The sequence below is a fragment of the Bacillus rossius genome, chromosome 13, assembly GCF_032445375.1.
Source record: "Bacillus rossius redtenbacheri isolate Brsri chromosome 13, Brsri_v3, whole genome shotgun sequence".
NCBI lineage: Eukaryota > Metazoa > Arthropoda > Insecta > Phasmatodea > Bacillidae > Bacillus > Bacillus rossius.
This window is the reverse complement of record NC_086340.1, coordinates 15,058,820-15,086,281: the sequence shown is the minus strand read 5'-3', so window position 1 is coordinate 15,086,281 and position 27,462 is coordinate 15,058,820. Positions and strand designations below refer to the sequence as shown.

Here is a 27,462-nt window from a genome sequence, read left to right as displayed (position 1 = left end):
ACAAAATAATATGAACTTTGTGTGGCTGTAAGCATTGATGATCATACGAGCAAGAGCTGGCTTTGGTCGGGTGGGTTATAGCTCATATGGGTCTGTAATTATTCCAAAAATACTTCATATTTGTAAATAACTTGACATTCAATTTGACATTTAAAATCAAATTTTTTTTTAAAATTATTATTTTGCTGGTAACTCATTCACAAAAAAAAAAATTTTGATGTATAGAGTGTAACATGTATATACATCCTTTTTAAATGCAATAAATAAAATGTTTTTATGATTGTAAATGGGGTGTGTGTTAATCAGTTGGATCAACAAAACAATTTCAGTGGTGTAAGAGAATAAATTGTCATGATTTTTTTTTTTTTTTTTTAATTATTTTCCATACATGTATGTATTTGCTGTATTCTGCATCGGTTTTTCTTGGACTCCTGTGAAGTACGTATGACAGTAAAAGTTTTGCTGTGTTTTTAAATAGTTTAAATGTAAAAATGTTCAAATTTGATTGTAAGGATATTAGATATCAGTGAAACGCTTGGTGCTTGGTTGGAGCGAAGAGAATGGGATTGGACGGTTGTTGCCCGCAGCCCCGGAGACGCAGGAGGTCCCGCCCACGCTGAGCCCCATGAGGGACGTGATCGTGGCCGAGGGGAGCTCCGCCCAGTTCCGCACGCAGGTCTCGGGCAGGCCCCAGCCGACCGTCCAGTGGCTGCGCGAGGGCATGGTCATCCCCCAGTCCGCCGACTTCCAGGTGGGTTGGAACCCCCCCCCCCCGGCGGGACGTCGCGGTGTTCTTCCGCCGTGGCTAGGGACGAGATCGTGCGGTGAATCGCGACGAAAGCGAGGGTAACACCGGACAGCATGTTGAAACACCATGTAGCACCAAAATGAAAGTTATGTCACAGCGTTAAGTAGCATGCAAGCAAAACTCAATTCAAATTTTAAAAAAAGTGTGTGTGCGTGGAGTCTACAGAAGTCAATACAGAAGTGAAACTTCTAGAGATAGATGATTAGAATTTTTTTTTTATAGAACAAGAGATAATAATTGAGAATGTTAAGGATGCGGGTACGATCTCAAATAAAAAAATAAATAAACTGTGGAGTAGACAAACACGAGCAGCGTTACGAGAATTCTGTAATTTCACTGCTCTGTAATTTTTACCTCTTCCCTGCTATCTCCCCTTCAGGCTGTTACGACTAGCATATAGCATGCTACGTTACGTACCTATGTCCCCTATTTTTTTTTGCCTTTGTTCCATTCGACCGCTAGTGCACGCGTTGGAGTGGCTTCACCGCGAACGCACTCTCCTCCTCTACCGGATCCCCCACCACGTACCTAATTATTCCCCTCATGTGATATGAATATTGTAACGACCAAAAAATTTTAACCCCTTCAGCAAAGAAGTTTCACTTCAAAAATAAAAGGAATCTTTTAATGTTTGACATTCAAGGAATGTCGTTATTCACGGACAAAAAATTGTACCAAAGTGCATGGACCAGAAAAAAAATAATTTTATTTGTTTCATTGTGATCCCTTATTGGATAAATTTTTAACCATAAATACTAGCTAATTAGTTCTATTTTTCTGAAAATATCTGTTTTAGACCAAATTGTTATAAATTATTTTACAGTTGAAACGCAGCATATAAGTTTTATCCCTATTTTTGTGGAGTAAGTGTTACAAAACAACTTTTATAAAAATGAAAACACTAAAACCAAAATCCTCTGTTTGAAAAAGAAAATTGGACTAAAAATAAACCATATTATCTTGTCTCTAACTATAGTGTGACTCATCCTTAAATTACAGTGTGCATTTTATTGTGCATTCATTCTCTCTACCCAATATCTGTCATTAGTGCTGTACTTGTGTCAGTATGCTCTGTTTGCCAGATATACCCAAATAACACAAATGTTTTAGATACAATTTAATAAAATGAATATTTTTTTTTAAATTTGGTACATAAAAAATTTTATTTTGTAAAGGAAAATATGTAATGAAAAAATTGGGAATACTTTTACTTTGTATTTCATCAAGAACATCAACATATAATATTCAATTATTACCTATAAGGAAACGTAACTGAAGGACACCATCTAGGTTTCAACCATTTGTCATCAAATTTATTTTACATCATTTAATATGAAATACATTAGCTCTGTTTGACCATAGAAAGTTATTAATGAAATGTCTCCTTATTAATATGTAGTGACTAAATACTACAAACAGTTTTTCATGTGAAAAAATAATTATTGGTTTTTAAAATTTATATATATTTTTTCTTTTATAATATACACAACTGTTCTTATACTGTTAAAACACTTTTTTTATGTCTTCAAAAAATCAACATTTTGTAACATTTAAAAAAATATATTAAAAGTTATAATTATTGATGCTACACAAAATTAAATTTTTAATTTTAACAACCTGGTTAGTATCAGACAAGCAACAGTGAATGCCACTGACCCTGTACTGTAATCTAAGAATGGGAGACTCTATAGTTCGCTGTAGATGAAAAAAAAATTTCATGGAGATACGTTATTGCTGGTTTTCACTGCATATTTTCGAGGACTAGAAATTCGTTTTTGAAACTAATACAAGGGCTAGACACACATGAGTAAAATTATTACACTGAATTTTTTTTTAATATCTTATTATTCTGTAGGATAACCAATAAATTCAAACTATGACATGTGATCATAAATGAGAAAATGTTTCTCTTAAAACAATTGACAAAATATTAAACTTTAAATCTAGAAAGAATATAGATTATAAATAATGAACAATTTTTTCCAATAATAATAATAATAATAATATGAGAATATTACAGTTTTCAATCAGTATTTGTATTATTCTACAAATACAAATATGGTGAACACACCACAGTTATATCTTTGTTGAAAGATTCTTTAAGTGGGCCTTACAAAAAAGAAGTCACAGACGGATGCAACCGGTCAGTTGTACATCACTGTCATAGAGAAGCCGCAAAAAATGGACAGGAAAGACGTCTTATGAATAGTTCTTGTTAGTTCTTGTGGAATCTCTATGTCATACAGTGAAAACCAGCATTGGCGTATGTCCATAAAAATGTTTTAGATAAAGTTTCCCCATTGCAAGATTCATTCAAAGAATCTAGGTTGAAAGTCATGAATTATAGAAAAGTGACAAGTTTCCCGTAAAAAGACCTCAGGAATTTTCCATTTATATTTTGGGGCCAGAGCACCAAGGGGTTTCCTGGTTGGGTTCCAAAATATTTTCTTATTCTTGTGTTGACCGTGATAGCAGGACATAAAATTATGATTTTATTGCTAGTAAAATTCATTGGGAACCTCACAAATTATGCCAATTTTCCTGATCACAAATTATGCCAATTTTCCAGATCACATTTACAGGTTTAGCCACAGTAACATTTAATCTTTGTAGATTATTATAAATATAAATACGCTCATTACTTACTCACTGACTTTGTAACACTGTATGAATTCTGTTTTCATGCGTTTACAGTGTAACATTTTCATTGCTCTTTGCTAACCTGTTCCTCCTAGCATTGCTGCCGAGTTCGCGTGGCACAAATATAAAATGCTTGGGGGCATAGCGTCATATTTTGACGTGGCCAATTGTTTCAGCATTTTTCAGTGATAAAGTAGCGAGCCGTGGCTTGGTTTGCCTCATTTTGGCCGTTTATATCTGATTAATTCAATTCAAGTTGTTGGCCTCCCGCTTGCAAATATGAATCTACCAATCACTGTTGTGTCAATTTTCCAACACTAATGTTAGGATTTAATTGATTGTGAATTGTAGATATTAAGGAATATTTGAATTAAGCACCTTCATACGTATCACACTGCCAATATGGTCGCCATTCTGATTAATATTGAATAAACCCACAGCAAGGAAGATTATTTAATGACCAGAGACAACTAACACACAATGTATTTTTTTTTTAAAGTTTTTCATTACAAACAATTTTTCCCAATATTAAAAGAAATGGAATTTTTGATAAATATTTTGTTTATATTACATTAAAGTGTTTGTTTTATTCATCATTTTTCAACGGGTTCCTTAGGCACCTTACAACTAACTAGTACGTGGGTTTTCTGAAAAGTTTCCGACCTCAACATGAAGATAGCAGCTCTCATCAAAAACAAATTGGGGAATGTGTTTGCTCATGATTTGGAACATACCCTCTGGAATTTCAACTATTTTGGACTCGCAGTTGTTTTTTAACAATCGTTTGCGTGAGTCTCTGCAAAATAGTTCAAAACAGTTGTTTACGAAAGTGATGGCCTCCTCATTCGAACAAAATCATTGTCCTCCAGCGCAGTTTTTAGCCTAGGCAATGGAAAAAAGTAAATTGGGTTTAGATCTGGTGAGTGAGGAGGGTGGTCAAGCAGTGATAAACCGCAATTCGTAGATTTTTGCAGTGTAAACCGCTAAGGTGTGAGCTGGTGCGTTTTCTTGGTCAAACAACATTTTTTGTTTATGCAAATGTGACCTTTTTCTGCAAAATCTGTCTTCATCTTGTCAAGTAATGATGTGTAGATTGTTCCTGTGATGTTTTTTTCTTTTTCAAGATGATCCTATAAAACATTCACCACCACTTTCTTGGCCAAAGGAACAGTCTTTTTTTTTTTTGGAGCTGATTGTACTTTCATAGTTTTTGGTGTCGTAAAAGTTCATCACCCAAGCTGGTACGGCCATGTTTGAATTCAGCCGCACGAAATACCACTGTGGTAAAGGGATGGTGCAGAGTCCCGGTGCACAGCACCCAATTCGTCTTTGATTCAGCGCAGGCATATTGCCAATCAAAAAAAAAATAATTCAGTGACAGCTCGATACTTAATTTTCCATTTTCACAAAAAAACATGTGCACCAACTAACGCAAACGTTTTTTTTTTTTTTTTAAAAATTCACGCCCAAAATGGCTGAAATTTCAAGAGAGTACATCCTAAAGCACGAGCAGATACATTATTCCCCAATTTTTGTTGACGAGCGTTGCCATCTTCATGTTGAGGTCGGAAACTTTTCAGACAATCCTCGTAAGTGTGTGTGTGTGTGTGTATACACATACATATATATTCACTGTGGGGTTGGAAAAATTCTCAGGAGAGGGCGTGACAAATTATTCGTTCCCAAGCCCGTGGTTTCTCTGGAGGGCCCTGATCATTGTCTCTCACAAAAAGTTCATTTTCTGTGTTTTCCACAGTTCTTCTTTTGAAATATTTCCTTATGAATTGCTGTAATCACACACAAAAAAAAAATTTCCAACATGGCAGATGGAATCAAAAGCTTTGATAGGTGATTTTTTTTTTTAGCAATGTCTAGACGCCCGCAGGAAGGTCCTTCACGGTCTCGATGGTTCTGATTGGTTTGCGCAGATGATTCACGAGGGCAAGAACGTGGTGCTTCTGATTGCGACGACGTACGAGGAAGATTCTGGAACTTTCACCTGCAGGGCCACGAATTCCGCCGGCCAGGTGGAAACATCGGCACAACTCATTGTCAAAAGTAAGATCTAAAGTGAACCTAACTTGCCTTCAAGCTATTTTAACCTTCTTTGATAGAGTTTACTGTTTTATGTTTTCATTTTTAGAAACAAAAAAAAAAATTACTACATATATTTCTGCGGTTGGAGCTTAGCTCGTTTCATTTGCCTTTTGCTGGCATTCTCTCTTGTGTGTTTTACTTTTATGTTTAGTAGCCTGTAAGTTTTATAAAAAAAAAAATATGGCATTTCCAAGTACCAGGAAGAAAATTTTTTTTTTGATGGAGGTAGTGATAGAAAATTTTTTTTCTGTAGAATTTAGATGTTGCTTAAAGCAAATTTGTGTTATCTTGCCTTTTCATCCCATCATATTCCTTTATTTTTTACAATGGGATTATTGCCACTTAATTTTTTTTAACCATTGCGTGATGATAGCTATACTAGGCAAAATGTTTTCTTTCATACATTTGTAGTTACCTAGTTTTCAATGAGATAATAAAGAAATAATTAGTTACCATTTATGACAGTAAAATTTGTTTCATATGTTAAATTTAGGTCTCATAATTTATTTTATGACATTTTGTCACTGGAGGATTTATGTTAACAAAAACTTATAAGGTGCAACAACTGTGTCATATAGTATATGTTTTTCAAATATAAGTATGTTCTATACTGTATAAAGTAAGTAAAAAATGTAATAAAAAATGTTATCTCAGGTAACTTGAAATTAATTTGAATTCAAAGCAGATTTCTGAGCTTGTATAAAAGGCTTTTATGTATACCTGCATAAAAGGTGCAAAATAGGAAAAAAATATTTAATATTTAGCAATACTCACCATTTCGCTGGATGTTCAGCTGTTCTGTGATATATTTAAAACCAACATTTTGCCTGGTAAAGTTCTAAGTCTTATTCGAGGAATGGGGACAGTATGTGAAGCCTATGTAACTCAAAAACAGGAGAAAAGGAAAAAATATAAATTTTGGGGAAAATTTTTGATGTGTAAATGCTTCAATTTTTTTTTTGGACAGAAAGAATACTCCTATCAAGTTGGTAATACATACTCGATAATATCAAAAATTTCTCAGCATATGCAAGTATAAACATAAAGTTGTCTTGTTCTGTAGTTAGCAAATATAAATACTTATTTTTAATATCCACCATTTATGGTGAGAATTTTGATATACCCATGTACTGTTCCCATGCTTACTATGAAAATTGTATCGAAAAGTGCCATCGGTTGTTGGCAATATTGCTTTGAGGGAGCTTCAGTTTAAAAGAATTGGCAACATTATAAGTTAAGTCGTGTATTTCATATGAATCCTGGTTATATGATATTCCATTTTTATGTAGAATGTGTTAGGAAATTTTTTAAATCAGTTTTTTTTTTTGAAATGCCTATGATATTTTACTATGCTTAGTTTCAAATAAAAAAAAAATTAATATGAGGAAATTCTAGTCATCACTGTGTAGAGGTGTCAGTTAAAATAACAACGCCTTTAGGTGTGCCAATTTTTGAACCACGACTAAAACAGATCATTGTCAGCTCAGTTTTAACGTTTGAAGCATTTGTGTTGCCGCATTGCAGGTGCTGGTAGTGTTTGCTTTCTGGTTTCTGTTTTAATACTTGATTGCTGGGGGTTCAGAATTGTTAGCTCAAGGTGAAAATTCAGCTTTATCTGGTTGTGATCAAGAAATAATGTAACACGACTACTGATAAAAATGCCAAGAAGACATTATTTCAGTGAAAACCTGTATGTGATGTAAATATATAATGTGAGTTCGATAAGAACTGCCCCCAGTGGCTAGCTGCAAACTGTGTGTTTTAAAGTTACTTACTGCATATAAAAATAGTTTTTAAAAACAAAATATTGTTATTACAATGCTTTTGTAAATGATAAAGGAAAGTCTGTAATAAAGAATAGCAAATAGAAAAAAAAAATTGTATTTTACGATTTATACAATTTCTCTTCCTCTTAACTATACCACAAATTTTGACCAAACTTTAGAAATAAGTTCGTAAATGGAGTGGAAGGAGATGAAAACTTGGGAGTTTGTTGGAGTTATTTTAAGTTTCGGAAAGAAGTGCTGTTGAGCCGCTGCAACCTTTTTTTATTCTGTAGCGTTCTCCTCCTCGGTCCTAGAAGTCTTCCCTTTCCCTTCCCCCGACGCCCCTACCACTTTGCTAGTACCGGCACCAATTCACCTCCTACCCGCCCTGCTCGGCTGTGCTATTTCGGTCTCGAGTCAGTATAGCATTACCTGTGTCTAAATTTGGAGTTCAACGTGAGGGCACGCAAGCCTGGCGTATTCCCCCCCTCCTTCACCCCCCTGCACATCCCCTTTTTCCCCACCTCCCTGGCAAGGCATGACCAGACTCTCATGCAGCAGTGTTTACAGTCATGTGCAGTTCTGCGTGGAAGAACAGACACCACTTTAAAATGAACTCACAGATTTGACAAACTGAGACACAAGATTGAAAATATGGAAATACATACTGAGTGAAAAAAAAAAAAAATTGCATGCTAAATATCTGCATCTCTATTATTACTGTGTGGACAGAGGCAAAAAACTAAGAAACTTTAAGTGTTCATCATTTTAATTCATTTGAACTTATCGTGATCAGTTGTTGCCAATTAATTTTTTTAAATTTTTTTTTTAATGATTTTTAAAATTTATTTTCGACGATAAAAGTACTGATTCTGTAATAAAGACAAAATGTTTTACACACCTACCTGTAGCTAAAGTAAACACAGCCTGTCCAAAGTTGTAGAACGTTGCTTTGAGGATGAAGATGTGTTTAGGAAAACTCAACGTTGTTTTGAGTCACTGCCAGGGTCGCCGATGTGCACATTTGTTTATTACTTATTTCTGGCCTGGCAGACTCCCGCGCGTGAATCACAACGGCAGACACCGCATAGCGCGGCCGTTTGGTTCTGTGACGTCATGTCTGCGATTTCAAGGCCCGTCACGTCATTTCTCACAGTTGCGGTGCCTTAGATGATTCCCCAGCTTGTCCGATGAGGTTATGCATTAGCTTCGGCCCGAAAACACCGCCCCACTTGGCAGCAAGCCTACACACTCATAACTCTGGGCCGAGAATAATTTTCCACTGTCAAAAAACTTTAGTCATGGTTACGAAAATAATATCTGCCATACCTATCCTTTATCCATTCGAATTTCAGAAAATTTGTCTCCTGTTTGAAAAAAAAATAAAAATAAAAATTTGCAGGCATATCTACACTTACAAAATACTATTCACCCTCAGAAAGCATTGATTATTATAAAAATGAATTTAAAAAAAGAGATGGTTTAAGTATAAATTGTTTGTGCTCATCTGTGGTGCACATTAATGAAACCAGGTTCAGGGAAATGTGGACATACATACACACACACAGAAAATTATGATCATTTCCTGAATACTTTTCACAAAATTTTTTTTATTTTGATATTTTTATTTTTATTTTTTATTTGTAACATATTTTATGTGCCTTTACAACACCCTTAAAAATCGAGGCATCAGTTGGGAGTTCCACACTGCACAGCCACTGAAACCCGTTGCTCGCTCCTCCGACACTTGTTCCTCTCACCGACCTCGTTGAGACTCGGCGGGGCCCAATGACGGACGTGCCGCAAACTGGTTTCGCGAGCTTCCCACTCGCCTGTTGAGTCACCCCGGCCCGTCCCTGCAACTCCAAATAAGGCACGCACACACAACACTCACACACTCTCTGGTTACGTCACCGACGCTTTTGCTCCGAGTGGAATTAAAAAGGCTCGTCCACTTAAGGAACGGAATGTGGTAGTGCAACAAGTCCATGTATGGTGCTGCTCCCAACTCGTAACAAGCAACTGTAACAAACAATACTACGAAAAAAAAATATTTTTCTAAAAGTTTTTCGTAAAAGAATAAAATTTTAAAAATGTAAATAAGTTACTATGTTTTAAAATAAATTTTATTTAAATCACCGAATAAGTGTAAATAAACACTAAACTGTAGCTGCACTTATTATTCACATGACTTGTGTTACATATTTTTATTTTATGGAATATAGAAGTTTATGTATATGTTTTATTGTAATTATGTTTAATCAGTCAAAATCATCACTCTTGTAAAACATTCTTATGCTTAACCTCAAAGGAGTGAGTAATTGTTATGAAGTTTTTTTTTAATTCTCTCAATTTATTTTTAAAGTGGTTTTCATTAATAAATTACTTTTAATAATGCTTTTAAAACTTCTACAATGTAAAAATTATATAATTTTTTATCATGGTTCTTATTACAAAAAGGTATAAATATTTTTTAATGTGTTTAGACATAAAAAAAAGTGTAAGAGATTGCTAGACTATTGAGTCAAACTGGTTATTTATGTTGCTGACTTTCCTTTTTTATGTTTTGATTTTTGATATCCATGCATACACACAGTTTGCAGTTTTTTTTTTTTTTTGGTGTATTATTATGTTTTTAAAACAGAGCTTACATTTCTTGGTAAATAATATTATTCCTAATGTTATTTTGACATTTAGTTTTCTGGCATTTTTTTCTGTGTAGTCATTATGATACAAACACCGTCATATCATGTGAAAATTGCAGCAGACTTTGGCACAACAGTTTTGTGAGGAAATTGTATTTAGCATTTTCAAAGAAAGAAAACTATGTACCTAATTTAATCACTGCTTTAATTAATAAAATCAATACTAGGTATTCGTAATTTAAGTTACTTTTCAAGACACTGTATTAACTACAGAAAACAAACAGCAATCACATTTTACACAGAAAGGTTTTGAAGAGGATGTATTAAAAAAAAATCTTGATTAAAAGCGGTACATTAATTTCTTTGCATGGAGGCACATTATAGTTTGAGGTCTAATATATTTATTCAAGGAATTTTTCGCGATTGATATGCTAGTGACATGTTAAATATTAATACAGTCATCTATAGTAATAAGTGTGATCTGTAGTGGAAATGTGTAAAATGATATACATTAAAACTATTTTTGAGAAAATTCTCAAGTGACTGCAGTGCAAACTTCACTAACTGGGAAATCTCAAAAGAGTTTTACTGGTTCGGAAAAGAAAAATTTATTTAACTTGTTAAACAGAAAAAAGTTCTGTGCAGTGTTCGGTTGTTGTTTTGACGTGTCAAGAACAAGCTCGCGAACCACACCGCCGCGACACAGTTTTCCACACGATGTGTTAGGCTAACGACACGAAAGCACAGAAATAGAGGGAGTTTGCCTGAGAGTGCGATGCGACGTCCTCTTGGCCCCGGGGGAAGCAGCGGTTGGCAGGCCTGGTGGGTAGCTGTGGCACACTCCGCTCGGAACAAGTCTCCCACGACCACCCGTCCGTGCGTGTAGCCAGGAAGTGACTGTGTGGCCTGCGGTTCCCACCAGGCCTCCTAGAGAGTCGGTACCCCTCCCCTCCCCCTCCCCTTCGCTGCTGGGAGACTGGGAGAGAGTGTGGCCTTGTACGCTTCCCCCCCCCTCCCCCCCCGCCCTCAAGTCTCTCCACCGTCTGCGGCACAAAAAATCCGTGTCGCCGGCCCGGTCCCCCCCCCCCCCCCTTCTCCTCCTTCTCCTCCTCCTTCATCTCTGTTCTCTTGAAGAGCTGCCAGCGCCGCGTCACACTTAAAACATCCACATGGTCCATTGCAGCGGGTTAGCTACACCTCTCCGTAACTTATCTCCGTAATGGTCTCCTGTCACGGCTTCTTTAGTGTGTGAGCCTCCGTCTTCGACTTGTGTGCGCCCAGGGTCCGCGTTTATCGCATTTATCATCGGCACTGTTTTTCATTGCAGCTCCTAATTCAAGATATTTTTTTTTCTTTCCAAACCACCTGACTTCAATACTTCATAAAACTTTTTCACTTATTAGGAATAATGATTACTTAGATTCTTTCCGCTCAATTTGATCTTCAATTTTTTTTCCCCTTATTTAAATTTCTTATGAAAAATTTTGCAAAAAAATTGAACCTACAGAAGATATGTTACCCATGTGTGGAGAGCGATGAAATTAACTTCTATTGAGTTACCTATATGAAATTAGTCAAAAAAAATTTTCATTTTCCTATTTTTTTTTTAAATTTGTGTCTGTATCAAAATTTGTTAAGAAACACAAAATGCAATGCTTATATAGTGCATTGTTGGTGTAAATTGTGTGGCGAGTGTAGCAGAGTGTTAAGGCTGATGTGTTTGAATGTACTCTTCATGGCATAGGAATGGCATTAACACGTGTTTCCTTGCGCCAAAAAAAAATGAAGTATGGGTATAGTGCCTGACTTACAGCAATTTCATTTAGCTACTGTCAGTTTGACAAACCAGTTTTGGGACATGGTAGATAAGTTGTTTGCAGCTGCATGCATTCTGGGTCCCCCACACCGCCGTGTTGCGTCACGGGCAAGAGAACTCGAAAGGTCGATATTCTCTAGTGTCCTACTTTTCCCATACAGAGCTTCAGAAATGCTGTTCCCCTCTAGGCAGTGTTCCAAACCAGTTTCCACACTCCCCTTCCCTTCCCCTGTTCTTCCTTCTGCAACACTTGTACAGCAGTCATTTTCTTTTTCATTTTTCACTCTTAAGGTCTACCATTCACATTCAATACTGATATAATATTGTTTTTTTATTTATTGAGAAGTTTCATGTAATGAGAACCACACACAAAATATTTTTTTTATCAGTTTCGTTTTTTGTAAAAAATATCCTGCAGATTTACGTGTGTTTTATTTAGTTTATTTGCTGAATCTCAAAATATTATTTTACAAATTTTTCCAGCCGCATAAATGAAATTATCGCTGATTTTAATATTTCCAACTTCAGGAGGAGAAACCTCATACTAGAAGATTTTTTTTACCCTTGCATACCTGATTGATAAGTTAAAAAAATTTACATATTTCTTACAACATAGTATTTAGAAAACTATCTCTCAGATCAATTGTCAGAATGTTATCACAGGGCTAATGGAATCTTGCTCATAATGTAATAATATCTCTCTTTTTAAAAGCAGCCAAAATAGGTAATTATATCGTGATCAAACATATATAACATGTATAACTGATTATAGACATAAAATACAGTATTATTTATTTTTTAAAATTCTAATCACCAATTTGTTAAATGTAAAAAAAAATGTGTGAATGGTACAGAAAACAATTCTAAATTTATCAATAAATCATCTTAGCCTCATACTTGATACATATATTTTTTGATATATTTTTTTTTGTGAATGAGTTCCACATGGATAAGGATATCTATTGGTAACAAATAATTTTATATATAAGTACACACACATGCAATTTGAAATGTTTAATCAAGTATCAAAATTATTCATGAACATTGAATATCAAATTATTCACGAATATAGAATATTTCTTGAGTAATCGCAGACCTATATGTGCCTAAGTATCAAAATTGACGACAAACATTTGCGACAGAACAGGTTACAAACTAGGATTTTGAATAGCTTTGTGACAGACGTGGTTGCTCTGTTTTGTAAAAATGGAACCGGGGTCTCAGCGTCCCACTTTCTATGGGGGACTCTAGTGTTTGTGTGTCGAGTCACGGCAGTGATAAGTGACTGAATATAGAACTCTTGGTCTATATTTAGCTGCCAACCCACGCAGGGGGGGGTGACTAACACGTAGAAGGCAAACAAAATAGCCGAAGCAAGCAACACGTGCTTTGCTCTTGGCTCTGCGGACGTGGAGAAGCAGCGGGCAGCCAGACATTAAAGTCAAGCGTAAATAATTCCAGTTGATATTTTCAGTTGAAGTCTGCCAACAGTTGCCATAACAAATTCAAATCAGGATTCACCACACAAATTATTTTCATTCCTTGCTTGTGCTTCTCATGTCTACGTTTGAATTATCAACACTACAATCTAAATTCAATGTGAAAAAAAAAAACAGATACTTTTAGTAATTATCACCTACATTGGTGCACTTAAAAATAAAAAACAAATACACAATGCACTGAAAAAAGAAAACAGAATAAAAGTAACTATGGACTTTGTGTTCTTTAGTCAAAAGATTCCTACGGTACCTTGCTTGAATATCAGAATACTTGATGTTTTATCCTACATAATAGAACTTCATTATTACCTACTTAAGTGAAATAAAATTGAATTTCAAGCATTGTTTCATTTTTCTTAATCTTTTAACTGTTCACATATTCAGTATTAATAATTTATTTTTAGACTTGTATTTCATATTGTGAGTCAGGGTTGTATTTGTTTTCACTTTAGTTGATTATACATAAACAGTTTAAATTTGTATATAGTTTTGAATACGCCCGTATATTAAATTCCAACTCTCTCTCTCTATATATATATATACACACATACATACACACTCTCTCTCTCTCTCTCTCTCTCTCTCTCACACACACACACACACTAACACACTCACTCTCACACTCATACTCACACTCTCTCTCTTTTTCATGAATAAACAATAGTAGATACCTAATGTATACCGTACTGAAGTAGGCATTTCTTCAAATGAATCTTCAAAAAGTAGAATGAAGGTAGCTATGAACTTCACGGTTTGGTTAATCTGGAATAAATGCAAACCGGGACATTGCATTCATTATTTTATTTAAATTTTTTACATTTCAAATAGTTTTAAATAAATTTAGACATCATTATAAAACCAAAAAAGTTATTTTATTCTGATTGTGTGTATTAAATTTTACTTGTTTATTATTAACTTACTACCTTTGGTACAGATTTTCTTCATTTCTATATGTTAAGTAAGACAGTCTGCAGTACCTCATACCTATTGCTCATAGAAACCATTGCCCATAAGAACTTTTATCCTTTATCTTCCTCCCCATGCTTGCTATATAAGCTCTTTTCTTTTTTCTTTTTTTTCCAAATTTTTTAGAGATGGCAACACTTAAATACAATCAAATCTCATTATAAAGTAACTCACTTTAAAGGATTTCTCACTTTAAAGTGTAAATCTTCAGACTCCTATAATTTTTTACATTTATTTACTATACATAGCATTTTACTACGAAGAAAAAAAAATTGAGTTTCAGGTATATTGTAATGAGATAGGCTTTAATTCAATTTTTATTTGGTTTTAATTTCTTTTATATAAACAAGAGCTGGAGGTTACCTAACCCCATTTCAGTACATAGTTCCCTTATATAAATTACCTTGAAATCCTACCTTTTTTTCGTGCTCATACAATATTGAAAGTTTCATAAAAATAACATTGAACTACAAATGAATTTAAACATTAAAATATTTACAGAAATGAAATGAAATTTAACTAAAATAATATGCTGAAATATACATTCATGCATACGATAACCTAGTCAACAACTATTAATTCAAGAATATTTTATTTTTTACATCATGAAACTGAACAAACCATAAGTATTAAAATATTTCATGCATATGAGTGAAATTAGGTTTAATTAAAATTATCAAAGTAGGTTCTCCTAATATTAGATACCTTCGATAATAAGCCTGTATTTATCTAATTTAACAAAAGCTAATTTAAAACACTGTAATACCTACTATCTAAACATGAACATTATGCCTGTAGTGTATGAGAGGGCAGAGGGTCTAAAACGTTACATGCTTAGTGAATATTGCTATGCAGGGGCAGTTGGAGTTACTAAACTCTTTTCATTATCAACTGAGCTAATGGGTAACTGAGCTGTTTTGAAGACCAGCTTTATTGGAGGTGCAGCAATGCGCAGAGAAAGGGCTTTAAATCTTTGGTACTTTATTAACGCTCAATTGAGCTACCTAATACAAAAATTACGTACAAACAAAAACCACAATTTTTGAAGATATGAGTGAGTTACAAGTAAACTTACTGGGCATGTGAAATCCATTCTCTGTGCATGGTGGAATTTTAGGCAAACAGAAGCCTTAAGAGGAGGGGTCAGTGATTACTTGAAAAATATCCGATATTCATGAATAATTTGCTATTCAATATTCATGAATAATTTGATATTCAATTCAACATTTCAAATTGTGTGGTGTGTGTACACACACACACACAGACACATACACACACAGACACACAGACACACACAAATTACCTATTTGTTACCAATAGATAGGCCTACACCATGTTAGACACAAAAAAAAATCATTGCAAAAAAATGTTAAATGTATGATTTATTGAGAAATTTAGATTTGTACTGCAACATTATTCACACATAGTTTTATACTTAATAAATAATCATTGATTATGATTTAATATTATTAATAATATTCTATTTTATATATGTAACCATATCAACAAAACAACTTTCAAACTTAAAATTTACTGGTTTAAGAAAATGCATTGCCAATTTATTTTTAATTTCCTTTATTTTATGTCTCTTTGGAATGGTTTCACTGCTCTCTTTTTTATTTTACCATATTTTGGATCAATTTTTCTTGGATTCCTGTGAAGGGGAAAAAATTTATGTTAAAATTCGATTAGACAAATATTCAGTATTCGTGAATATTGAGATATTTGTTTCAAATAAAAAAAATTAGTATTCTCAGAAGCATAAAAGAGATGTACTGCTTTATTCCATAAGCATAATCTATTATGCATCAGCTTTTATATAACAGCCTTTTATGCAGTTTGTCCATAAAATAATGTCCCAGTTATAAATTTTAACAGTATCAACTATAAGCATTGTAGAGTTTTGGCTCCTCACAATTGAAGAGTAAATCAAACAGTTTTAGATAAGCACATGCCCGAGTACTGCTTTATTGTTTTCTCACTTGCAGCATTACCCACGCAAAATGGTTATTAGTAGAGGGTGAACCTGTTAAATTTTATTTGGCAACAGGATGGAGCCCATCCCCTTGGAATTTCTTTGTATGAGAGTGGTTAAATGTCGAAGTCTCTTACCGTTGGATTGGTCGAGACAACAGAGCTCTTTTTCGCTGGTCTCCACATTCACCTGACAAAACGCCATGCGATTATTTCCTTTGGGGCCTTTATAGAAGACCATGTCCATGCTCCGCCACTACCTAATGATTTATCAGAGTTGAGACACAGAATTGGAGAGGCTATTGCTTCCATTACTCCGGACGTGTTAACCAAAGTGTGGGAAGAATTGGACTTTAGGTTGGATGGGAGCCGTGTAACTAAACGTGCACATATTGAACATTTGTAAGAAAAAAAATGTTAGTTTACCTTTAATTAGATGTACGATTAGTTGTAAATACGTAGTCTAAATATACGTACATTGAAACTGGAACATTCTTTTGTGGAAACCATGGATTGAGGGTAGATTGATTGGAGTACCTTATTTCCAGTTAAAAAAGTGTAGGTCAAAGTGTGCATTGTCTGCCCTGCACTAAGCATTTAAATGTGCAATGAATTTGTTTGTGGTATCAGGTCTCACTCACACGCTCAGAGGTTGTGGACTTGGTTCTAACCAACAGCACATTTGAACACAAAGCTGTCGTAAAAGCTGTAGATGTATATGACTGGCCAGTAAGAACTTGATGAATGACAGAGTAATGCATTGTGTGCAAGACAAATATTTTGGAGGTTTCTCTGGAGTTTCCCAGCCAAAAGCTGGCGGGATTATTAAGTATGGGTTGTCTCCAAACAACATCAATAACATCAAACAGGTGAATAATTTTAGGAAAAGAATAAAACAAAAACATATCAAAGATTTTTTCCATAATGTAATCTTTATAAATAAAATTTTTAAACCTTTTTCCAGCCAATTATTATAAACCATTTGCCGTTAAGCAGAAAATTGGTGAATAATGTTTCTTATAACAGATTGGCAGTACTATTCACTAATGATGGACGATACGGATAAAAAAACTGATACCGATCAAATAACAGATCAGTTTCTGCAACAGATCCGATAATAATCCATACAAAACTGATTTAGTACGTTTTGTTAATAAAAACACTGAAAGTCTCCAGAAATTCAAAATTTGTAAGTAATAAGTCAGTACCTAAATAACACTCTTTATTAAAAGGTTTTTTTGGTAGATAGAAAAAAGTATTTTACACCATAGAATTTGTGCATAGCACCATATACATCATGCCTTTGACAAATTAACAAAAACACCATTCAAGTATAGCCTTAAATAAAAGGAAAAATTGGAGTAAAAGTTGCCTACGGAACTATAAAACAGACAAATAGAAAAGATGAGTGGCACCTAACTGGATGAAATTTTACTTTTTTCTTATATATTGGTTTTAAGTAGGGTAAAGTAATGTAATTTCGTGATAAAATTAATTTTTCGCTAATAAATATTGTTTTATTCAACCATTACTGTCGTATTTGACCAAAATTGTTTAACTTCTGTGTAATACTAACATTATAAGTAATAAACTTGCAATTATATACATATTTTCAACACAAAATTTAAGTTCAAATTTTAAGTGGTTTGACAGGTAATTTCGTGATATGGGTATCTAATTTCGTGATAGGGGTTAGGCAATTTCGTGATACAATAACAATACAAATATTTTCAAACAAATACCAACTATAATAACAAATAATATAATTTTAACTTGTAACATTCATTCTAATTGCTGTTTTCTTCATTTCTTCAAAAAAATGTTCAAATAACCTTCGAAAAATTAGGTTTAGTCTAGTTTTTTTTAGATGCTTACCTCGCTCAACTCACTTTCAGCATTAGCACAATTATCACACATGAAAACTAGTTCCTCAGAATCAGCAGGTTGGCACTCTTCATGATAAGGCATCAAGCAATAACAGCATTGCACCCATTAAGCGCCATTTCTTATTTGAACGTCTCTGAAATAACTGTTCCCGCACATACCACAGATCCAATCTTCATAAAGAATTTGGACTTCCTTTGATTTTGTCTTGCATTCGCGAAGTTCTGGACCAGATATGAACGGTTCTAATGTTGGTGTCGAAGCTTTTGAAGTTGATGGGACAGCCTTGGAAGTTGATGGGACAGCCTTGGAAGTTGATGGGACAATCTTGGAAGTTGATGGGACAGCCTTGGAAGTTGATGGGACAGCCTTGGAAGTTGATGGGACAGCCTTGGAAGTTGATGGGACAATCTTGGAAGTTGATGGGACAGCCTTGGAAGTTGATGGGACAGCCTTGGAAGTTGATGGGGTAGCCTTAGTAGTTGATGGGACAGCCTTGGAAGTTGATGGGACAATCTTGGAAGTTGATGGGACAGCCTTGGAAGTTGATGGGGTAACCTTAGTAGTTGATGGGACAGCCTTGGAAGTTGATGGGGTAGCCTTAGTAGTTGATGGGACAGTCTTGGAAGTTGATGGGACAGTCTTGGAAGTTGATGGGGTAGCCTTGGAAATTGATGGGACAATCTTGGAAGTTGATGGGGTAGCCTTAGTAGTTGATGGGACAGCCTTGGATGTTGATGGGGTAGCCTTGGATGTTGATGGGGTAGCCTTGGATGTTGATAAGATATCCTTCGATGATGACATTACAGGATTCGATGTTGGTAGGGCAGCATTTAAAGTTGAAGTGGCAGGTCTCAATGATGCGTATTTTATTGACCCCAAGGTGGTAATTTCTCCTACTGGAGTAAGGCATCTTGCACTTGAGTCTCGCTTTCTCTTTCCTTTGTTAATGAGGGTGTCTCTTGACATTGATTGCAGGACCAAGATCTTGTCAGCTACCAATATCTGATCCTTTTCCGGCTGTTCTTGAGGTAGAGGCTTGTTTGTTAGTTTGGAGGGTTCAAAAGCTTCCTTAGGAATAGCACACTTGTTGAATGGATGAATTCCCGTTTTCTTGAAAGAATTTGTAATGTTCTTAGTGCAGAAGCTCTCAATAAAGGCAGTATTCATAATAGTATGAAAATTTGTTCTATTTGGTTTTTCCGTTGGATTTCCCTTCATGTAGGAGTTAAATGTTGACCCCAATGTGATTTTAGGGATTTTTAAACTCCTACAACTAACGGTTGCAACAAATGAGTTGTATGGGCTGGGAAAGTAAATAAGAAAATATGATTTTCTTTCGCAAACGAAATAACTTCAGGGTTAATATGCGATGCGTGTGAATCCATGAAGAGGATGGCTGGTCGAGCAGGAGGAATGGAGGCTACAAAGAACTGGAACCATTCAAAGTACAGATCACTGTTAATCCACCCTTTTGGAGACAACTTCCCTATTGCATTAGGCAAACAATCTCTCTTTAGGTTATCGTTCCACCTGACACCTTTGAAAATAATCATAGGCGGAATACATGTCCCATTTGTGCACACACATCCCAAAAGTGTATGTTATTCTCCCCTGTCTGCATAAACTCTCTTATAAACATATCGCTTTCCCACTGCTGTTACAACTTTGTTTGCTTTCACGACATACGAAAGACCTGTTTCGTCACAGTTCCATAGCCTATCAGGTGCTTCTTTGATATCCAATCTGTCCAGTAATTCCTCTAATTTAATATAAAAATCCCCAATGATTTCTTCATTTGCCATAGAAGCCCTGTATGCTGCAAGGTTTTTCTGGAGATCTTAATGAGTGATTGTACCTACTCTTGAAATATGTCCACCACCATTTGCTTGCACTTTCACTGTCGGAATTTAATAAATTTTCACGGCCGGCATTTTTTGCGAGTTCATGTGCTAATTTCCTTACTGTAGAAACAGTTAAACCAAATCCTAACTCTTGCATCTCTATGATGTAATTATACAGACTAATTTATAGGTTTGAAGTGAGAGCGAATGGTCTTCCTAGTTTTGGCAGAGGTTCATTTCTGTTTTCACAGGTGCTATTTTTTAGACAGTCTCTTAGTGTACTCCATGGCACACCCATTTCCTTGGAGGCTTTATAAAGTGAACAATTTTGTTGTTTAACGAATTCAGCAGCTGCAATTAACTGTCTTGAGTCATATTTTCTGTATTTACTTCTTGTTTTATTCATCATTCCACTGAAAAATAAAATAAGAGCCAATATATTTTTGTGGTAGCCAATAAGTAATTTCGTGATATAGGTAATTTCGTGATATAGGTAATTTCGTGACACACTATAATTAGCTTTCTAAGTGAAACTAAGTTATTGTAAACTTAATTTACAACACAAACTCTCATAATAATTTTGTTCTAACAAGCTTAGAAAACTTACAAGATCAATTCATATTAAAGGCTTTGAAAATGTATCTTTAACAAGGACAAAAATGCTAAGAAACGCCATGAACAACATAAGCAATAACAACTGTATACAGACGTGGAAAATCATAAAATTATTCACACTGTAAGAGGTTTAGATTCTCTACAAAACTGTGTATTAAATGCTAACATACCATGTACATGGATCCTTTTATGAATATTCGAAGTTAAACCTGCAAAAGAGTACTCAAATTTAACGACACTTTGCTCACTTTTACGAAAACTTTTGTTTTGTGACGTTGACGCATTCCAAGACACGAACGATACATACCACATTATCTAATGGAGAACGCTGAAACTACCAGACCAAAATGCAGCTCCAAAAAACCGCTGGTATTTTCGTTACAAACGTCATAAAAAATGTCACGAAATTACCTGTGTCACGAAATTACCTTACTTTACCCTATCAGTTGGAAACAATTAAACTGGAAATCCAGAAAATTGGCAATATAGGCTGATACAGATACTAAAACGATTACATCAAGACGTTACTATTATTCACCTGGAGTTATAAAATAAAATTTTTTTCATTGTGGGTGAGGGGTGAGGGGGGCACCCTTTAACATCTAATATTACAACACTAAACTGTAGTTAGTTTTTAGTGCAATACTATTAACAGTTACATCAGAGTTAGAGTTAGCAAAAATGTTTGTCGTTTTAGAACAGTTTCAAGTAAGTTGTTTCCACAAAATGTATACATAAGTGTCAGATGCTAAATTTGAAATGCCTGACAAGTAGGCACCATACACAACTCACAATACAATCTCTGTTAGAATAAACATTACTCGCCAATTTGTTGCTTAGCAGCTAGTATTTTCCGAAATTTCTTAAAAAAAAGGTTTTTGAAATTTTTTTTTTGGGTTCATAAGTTTTTTTAATAATCATTTTAGAGAAACAGTTTTAGATACGTTTTGGTCTTTTTTTTCTTTTAAGGATTACCTACTGGGCATTTTGGGCATTGTTTGGAAACATTTTTTAGGCCTCCATACATTCACCATTCGCTACCCTCGAAGTGATTTTAATTACATCTACTGCTATTGTTAAAAGTTTGCCTACGCCTCTCTTACATTCACTGCCTACTGGTTGCAAAAAAACCATTTGCTACAAAATTTTTGTCTTTTATCTCTTTTTTATCCTGACCAACAATGATATAGTGTACTCATAAAAATAATATCACAAATAAAGATATTGTTTCTGTTTTTCATTTTTCAAATTAAATATATTTTTTCTGCAGTGACCTCCATCAGTACATTTATTAAAGTAACAGCAAGACAATTTTGTTTTTATGTTTCATTGCTGCTCTGGGATTAAATAAAAATATAAACTTGATTTAATTCTGTTGTGATATTATTGGTCATGGGTTTTAAAGGCATTAGTGGCAGTACATAACTGAAAAAATTTATTTACGGAATTGTTGCTAGTCTTTCATAAATAATTTTTTTAAGGGGAAATAATAATTTTTTGATGTAAAGAACTCGGGTGTGTACTGTACAACTTCTTTTGATGTTCAGTATACGAAGTAAGAGATTATTATTGTACATGTTATACCCTGGTTTAATGTTACTGGGTGTGATGGAGTTCCATTGATTTCAACTTTCATTTAGAAGAAAAATTAATGTAAGTTTTTTTTTTAACAGTCAACTCATTTTTAGGTTTTTATTTGAATGGGAGTGTAATGAAGAGATGCATGAATATTTTCTCACTCGGTAGTGACAGTGTACTATGAGTCATGGCTTGTTAGACTACCCAAATTCACTACACAGTCTTACAGACACTAGAGAAAATTTTCAATGGTTAATTGAACCCTATTTTACTTAAACCACACAGAATTCACACAACAAAATGCTAATTGTTAGCAGTAGCTAAGATATTCCTAGCTGTATCAGATTGACTATATCCCAATTACACATGAAGAATAAATGCACACCACAGTATTTTGAATAAAGGGCTGGTACCATGTCTAAACAAAAAAAAAAATATGTGAGGGAGTCTTTCAGTACTAACCAGAGATGGGTAACATCTAACCTTGGTAACGAGCAAAATTCATGAGTTCTCATGTTGCAAATACACTTATAACACAAAACTTGGACACATAATTAAACATAGAATTTTTAAAAGTAATTGAGAGCATAATTAATATGTGTAAATTGTGTTTTCAACTACATTTCATTTCTGGGTGCAAACCCGCCGTTAGAATTCACTGCCGGAGCAGATACGATGACTATTGAATCATTTCACTAGCAGACTGAAATTTTAAACTGTATAATGAAACGACTCCTATGAAAGGGAAACAGATTTTAAAAAAATACTAAACCCTGGCTTTGGACCTGATTTTTGACAATGAATTTTATGAAAATACTGCCCATGTTGTTAAAGTTTATTGACCAGTCAATACTATAAAGTTTTCCTTTGTCTTTGTGGACTTTGGTTCGGACCATCCGACACAGATGGCAGCTCCGTGGTTGTTACACATTTCCATTCCATCACATTCAAAAAATTACTTGAAACAAATTCCATATACCGAGAGCTAAGATGTTACACATAAATAAAATAAAAATTAAAACTATATTTACTAAATTTAAAGGTAGTGTGAAAAAATTCTTATATATTTGTTAATTGTCATAACACACAATGCATTTCCTACACTATTCCCTATTGATGCCTAGCAGCTTTTCACAATTTTATATTCGAGTTGAAGTGTAGAATACCATTGAAACTACTACATAGGGTTAAAAGGACGTTAGGGTGTATTTGAGGGGGTGACGCAGGGGTCTTATCCCACCATTTCATTCTAAAAAAAAGATATATTGCAATAAACTACAATAAATTTGATAAACAATAATCTGAGTAATAACAAATAAATAATAATTTTTTTTAGAATTATTTATAAGCTTACACAAATATTAAGGGAAAAAAACTTAGTATGAAGCTTAACAAGTAAAAAACAAATCAATAGGTAAATATTAAAGCTTTGTGTATAAGTTAAATTGAAATTTTGAACTAACCAGTAATATATTTTATATTAAAATGGGACCTGGATGGGTAGGAAGCTATCTGTGTCATTTTTTTTTAAAAAAAAGTACTTTAAAATGGTTTAATTAAAATCTAGAACAAAATACGAGCAACCTTTGTACCCCTCCCTTGTATGTGCTCTCAATACACCACTGAAGGATTAAATGAGTAAGTCTACATCTACACACGGGCACATTTAATGTAGTGCTATTATAATGAGGTAAAAATATTAAATAGGTAGCTGAAATATATGTAAAACAAATTAAAAAGAAAAAATAATAAGCATGAAGAAATTAAGCTAATTACTAGGTATAGGCTATCAATATATCTTTGTGTGGTTAAGTTTATTTAGTGTATACTGCTGGTATGTAATTTAACAGCAAGAACCCATAAAAAGAGTTCATTCAAGATAATATGATCAATTTTGAATTCTTGCTGAGTATTTCTTATAAAAAAATGTTCAGATTATCTGGAATGATTTGTACTTTCTTTCGTCTTCTATTCAACTGACTAAGGTGTTGTTTAGTGCCCAGAATGCTCATACTTACCTTTTTAGTTTTGTCTATTTGGCTCACCTGTAGTTATCACATATCTCGTGAACCCATTTCTTACGACAGCCTTCCAATTGGCCACGTTCCAGTTGGATTTGGCTGGTCTCAAAACTTTTCTTTGTATGTCTGGATTAGTTTTGCAGCCAACCATTACATCTAGTTGATCATGTGCCTTTCAATTCTACAGCAATATCCAGTTCATGAATGCAGACTCATGTCAATATTTTATTTTCTACGAAATTTCATTTTTTAAGTCATACAGTTAGACATATATATTCTCATTAGCCTCTCAGTTATGTCTAGAGACGTATAAAGGAGAAAATACTAGTGCTAGATTTATTTGTACATATGCCTTTGCTGGTTTACACTGTATGTCATAGAGAAACCTCAAGAATGGGCAAAAAATTATGAATATTATAACACAAAGAAAATAAGCCAAAATCATTCACTTGAATAGCAACTGTTCTGTCTTAGAAAACTTCTGTTTTCGTCTGTGCTGTCATCGTTGCGTTGTTCAGAATGTCTGTTTAGTCCAGGGGTCGGCAACCTTTTGAGTCAGAAGAGCCAAAAATTACAATTTACAAAATTTCAAAGTTTTTAAAGAGCCACAAAAATTTTTCTTGCCAACAATAAATAGTACTTGCATAGTAAAGTTTTTTGATGAAAAAAAACTATTCTATTTATTCATAAGAAAAATTTATTCATATATAAGTAGTGTTTTTTCACAACAAATTAGATAACATATATGGTCTTATTAGATAATTACTTATTATATTAGTAAAAAATTAAAACAATTAAACACTTACTAACAGCACAGCCCGTAAGTACTAGTAAAACGAAAACCTCGGGCGGATGACAAATTGATAATTTAACTGCTTGATGACATATTGTTTAATAAAATATAACAAGCGTGGGGAAAAAAACAGGCTTACTACTGGTTTGTAATAAAAAAGTATTTTCTGTATAAATGACCTGGTGATGCAGTATTTCTGGAACGGAACTAAAGAGCCGCAGCTTCACATCCAAAGAGCCGCATGTGGCTCGCGAGCCGCAGGTTGCCGACCCCTGGTTTAGTCTCATCATTGGGTTGTCCTGTGCTTTGCTTCGCTGTACTATCGTTGTGTTGTCCAGATGACCTGTTTTATATCATCGTTGGTTTCGTCTGTCTGTCGCTGTGTTGGCCAAGGTCGTTTCTTGTCTGTTTTTACTTTTCTTGTTGTAACTGTCTCATCGTTGTGAGGCCACTGTGTTCATCTGTGCTGTGATATTTATCTGATTTCTTCCATGAAATTCACTGAGCTGTTTATGCAATTAACTCATGTCATTGGCTGATTTTGGCTTGTTTTGTGTGTTTGTGTGTTCATATTTTTGTCCTTTTGAGTTTTCTCTACATCATACAGTGTAAAACAGCATTGGCGAATGCTCAAAAGCAATTTTAAAATCAATATTCAAGAATCATTCAAAGAACCTACTATGTATGTATTACTATTTCTACTTGAGCAAAAATATTGACTCACTTCGTTAATGTCTGCCAAAATAATGAAAAAACACGCTGTGTTTCACAATAATTTGTCGTAGTGAATAGCCAGGCATATAATATCTCAGCAGAATGTGCAACTCAGAAACATTCCTTATGAATTCTATTAAAATATAAATGAAGATGAGTCTTTAATTTACCGGAATATTCTATCAGTACAACCTACAAAACACTTCCCGAAATGGCAACATTTATTACCTGCGAGGACAAAGATGTTCATACATTTGTTTACTTACGTGCATACTTCACTAGTAATTCGGACAGATCTCATGAGTCAAGGGACAAGTACATTGAAGTGTGTACTTCTGGTAGGTTAGGCCACTGCTTCTAAACTGTAATCACTTTACGATTCTTACCAATCTATCTCTTTGGCTTTCTATTTTTGAGCAGTTGTTACTTATTTTATTAATTTATAAAAATGTACTTGAAAAATCTTTACAGAATAGATTTTTGTATTTTTCTACGTTTTATGTTTTGTATAAAGCTTTTCCTTTTCTCTAACTCATTTTTTTATTGTGTCTTTTTTAGTCACACTTGATATCATTTCCTAAAAATTAATTTCACTATTCTTTACCTGCATATTGCTTCTTATGTTTACACCCAGATGGATGTGGTACTAGAGAAACACAAGAGGTCATGATTACATTAAGAGTTTTATAGGCTCTCATTAGGAGACAGACTACAAATGAGAATTAATGTAGACACATCAGGAACTTACAAAAAATGCATAAATATAAGTGAATCTCAGTCTCAGAGATGAAAAATAAATAATGTTCTAAAATAAAATACATTAACTATGGTGTCGAAATACTCAATCCTTTAAATGATTCTTTTTTTTCTCACTTAAATAAGCTTGCAGAGTCAATACATATTGTATATTTTATCATACAATTACACATCAAATTAAAATATCTTGGGGGAATGTTAAAAAAATAGATATGAAGGAAAAAAATAGACCAGGTAGATTAAATTTGTCAGTGTTGAATTTTTACATTTTCTTCACTTCTTAAATTATTCTTTGTGGAATGATTCTCCTCGAATCTCAAATCTTAAAAATAATAGAAATAAAATATTTAAGAATTTGATTGGTTACATCCCCAATATTTACATGTTCAGAAAATAAGCAATTGATTTTTAAGTCAAAAATGTTCGCTGGAGTGAAAAACAAACATTCCCAGAGCTATAACTGATGGAAGATACAAACATGTTTTTGATAGCTTCTGTAGAAATAAAAAATGTAGACATTGTCTCTATAACGGGTGTTAGTATATGAATTTCTGGATTTCTCTTCCTGAAAAAATTTTTTCTTCAAATATTAAATCTTTTGGATACATACTTAGGATTTGATGATATATGAGGAATTGATGGGCCTATCCTTAATAAAGAGCAGTTCTACTATTGTAAAAATTTTATAAAAAATTTGTGGTTTTTTAAAGGTTTAACATTAAAATGATCGTAAAAATACTCATTCTTAACAGTTTGTTTGACATTGTCGTGGTATTACTGATTTTGTTCCAGAAATTACAACACATTTCTTACAGACCACTTTACCTGGGTTTTGGTAGGTTTTTCACAGGGAATTTTTTTTTTTTTTTTTCATTTTGAAAAATAATACGACTTTGTATTCAGTTTCACCACAGAATATGCCACTGATTCACGTCGGTTCATGCTTTCGTTTTTGTTCTTAAGCCCTTGTACACTTGAAGGTGCATGTATTGCAAAATTCCCACTTCAAAATCCTTGACTGTTAGAAGTTATTGTCGTTGGTGGCT

The 27,462-nt window shown here is 34.0% G+C and overlaps 1 protein-coding gene across 9 annotated transcripts in view; it reads left to right on the top strand.

Moving 5' to 3' along the window:
• LOC134538265 (titin) overlaps positions 1–27,462 on the top strand; it is a 358,395-nt gene that overhangs the window by 177,462 nt on the left and 153,471 nt on the right. For 7 of the 9 annotated variants that reach the window (XM_063379416.1, XM_063379423.1, XM_063379419.1 and 4 more), the window contains exons 73-74: positions 588–751; positions 5,377–5,506. The exons of the other annotated variants lie outside the window; for them this stretch is intronic. In XM_063379416.1, coding sequence (XP_063235486.1) covers positions 588–751; positions 5,377–5,506 — 294 coding nt within the window. The remainder of the gene's footprint in view (positions 1–587; positions 752–5,376; positions 5,507–27,462) is intronic. 9 annotated transcript variants of the gene reach the window in all.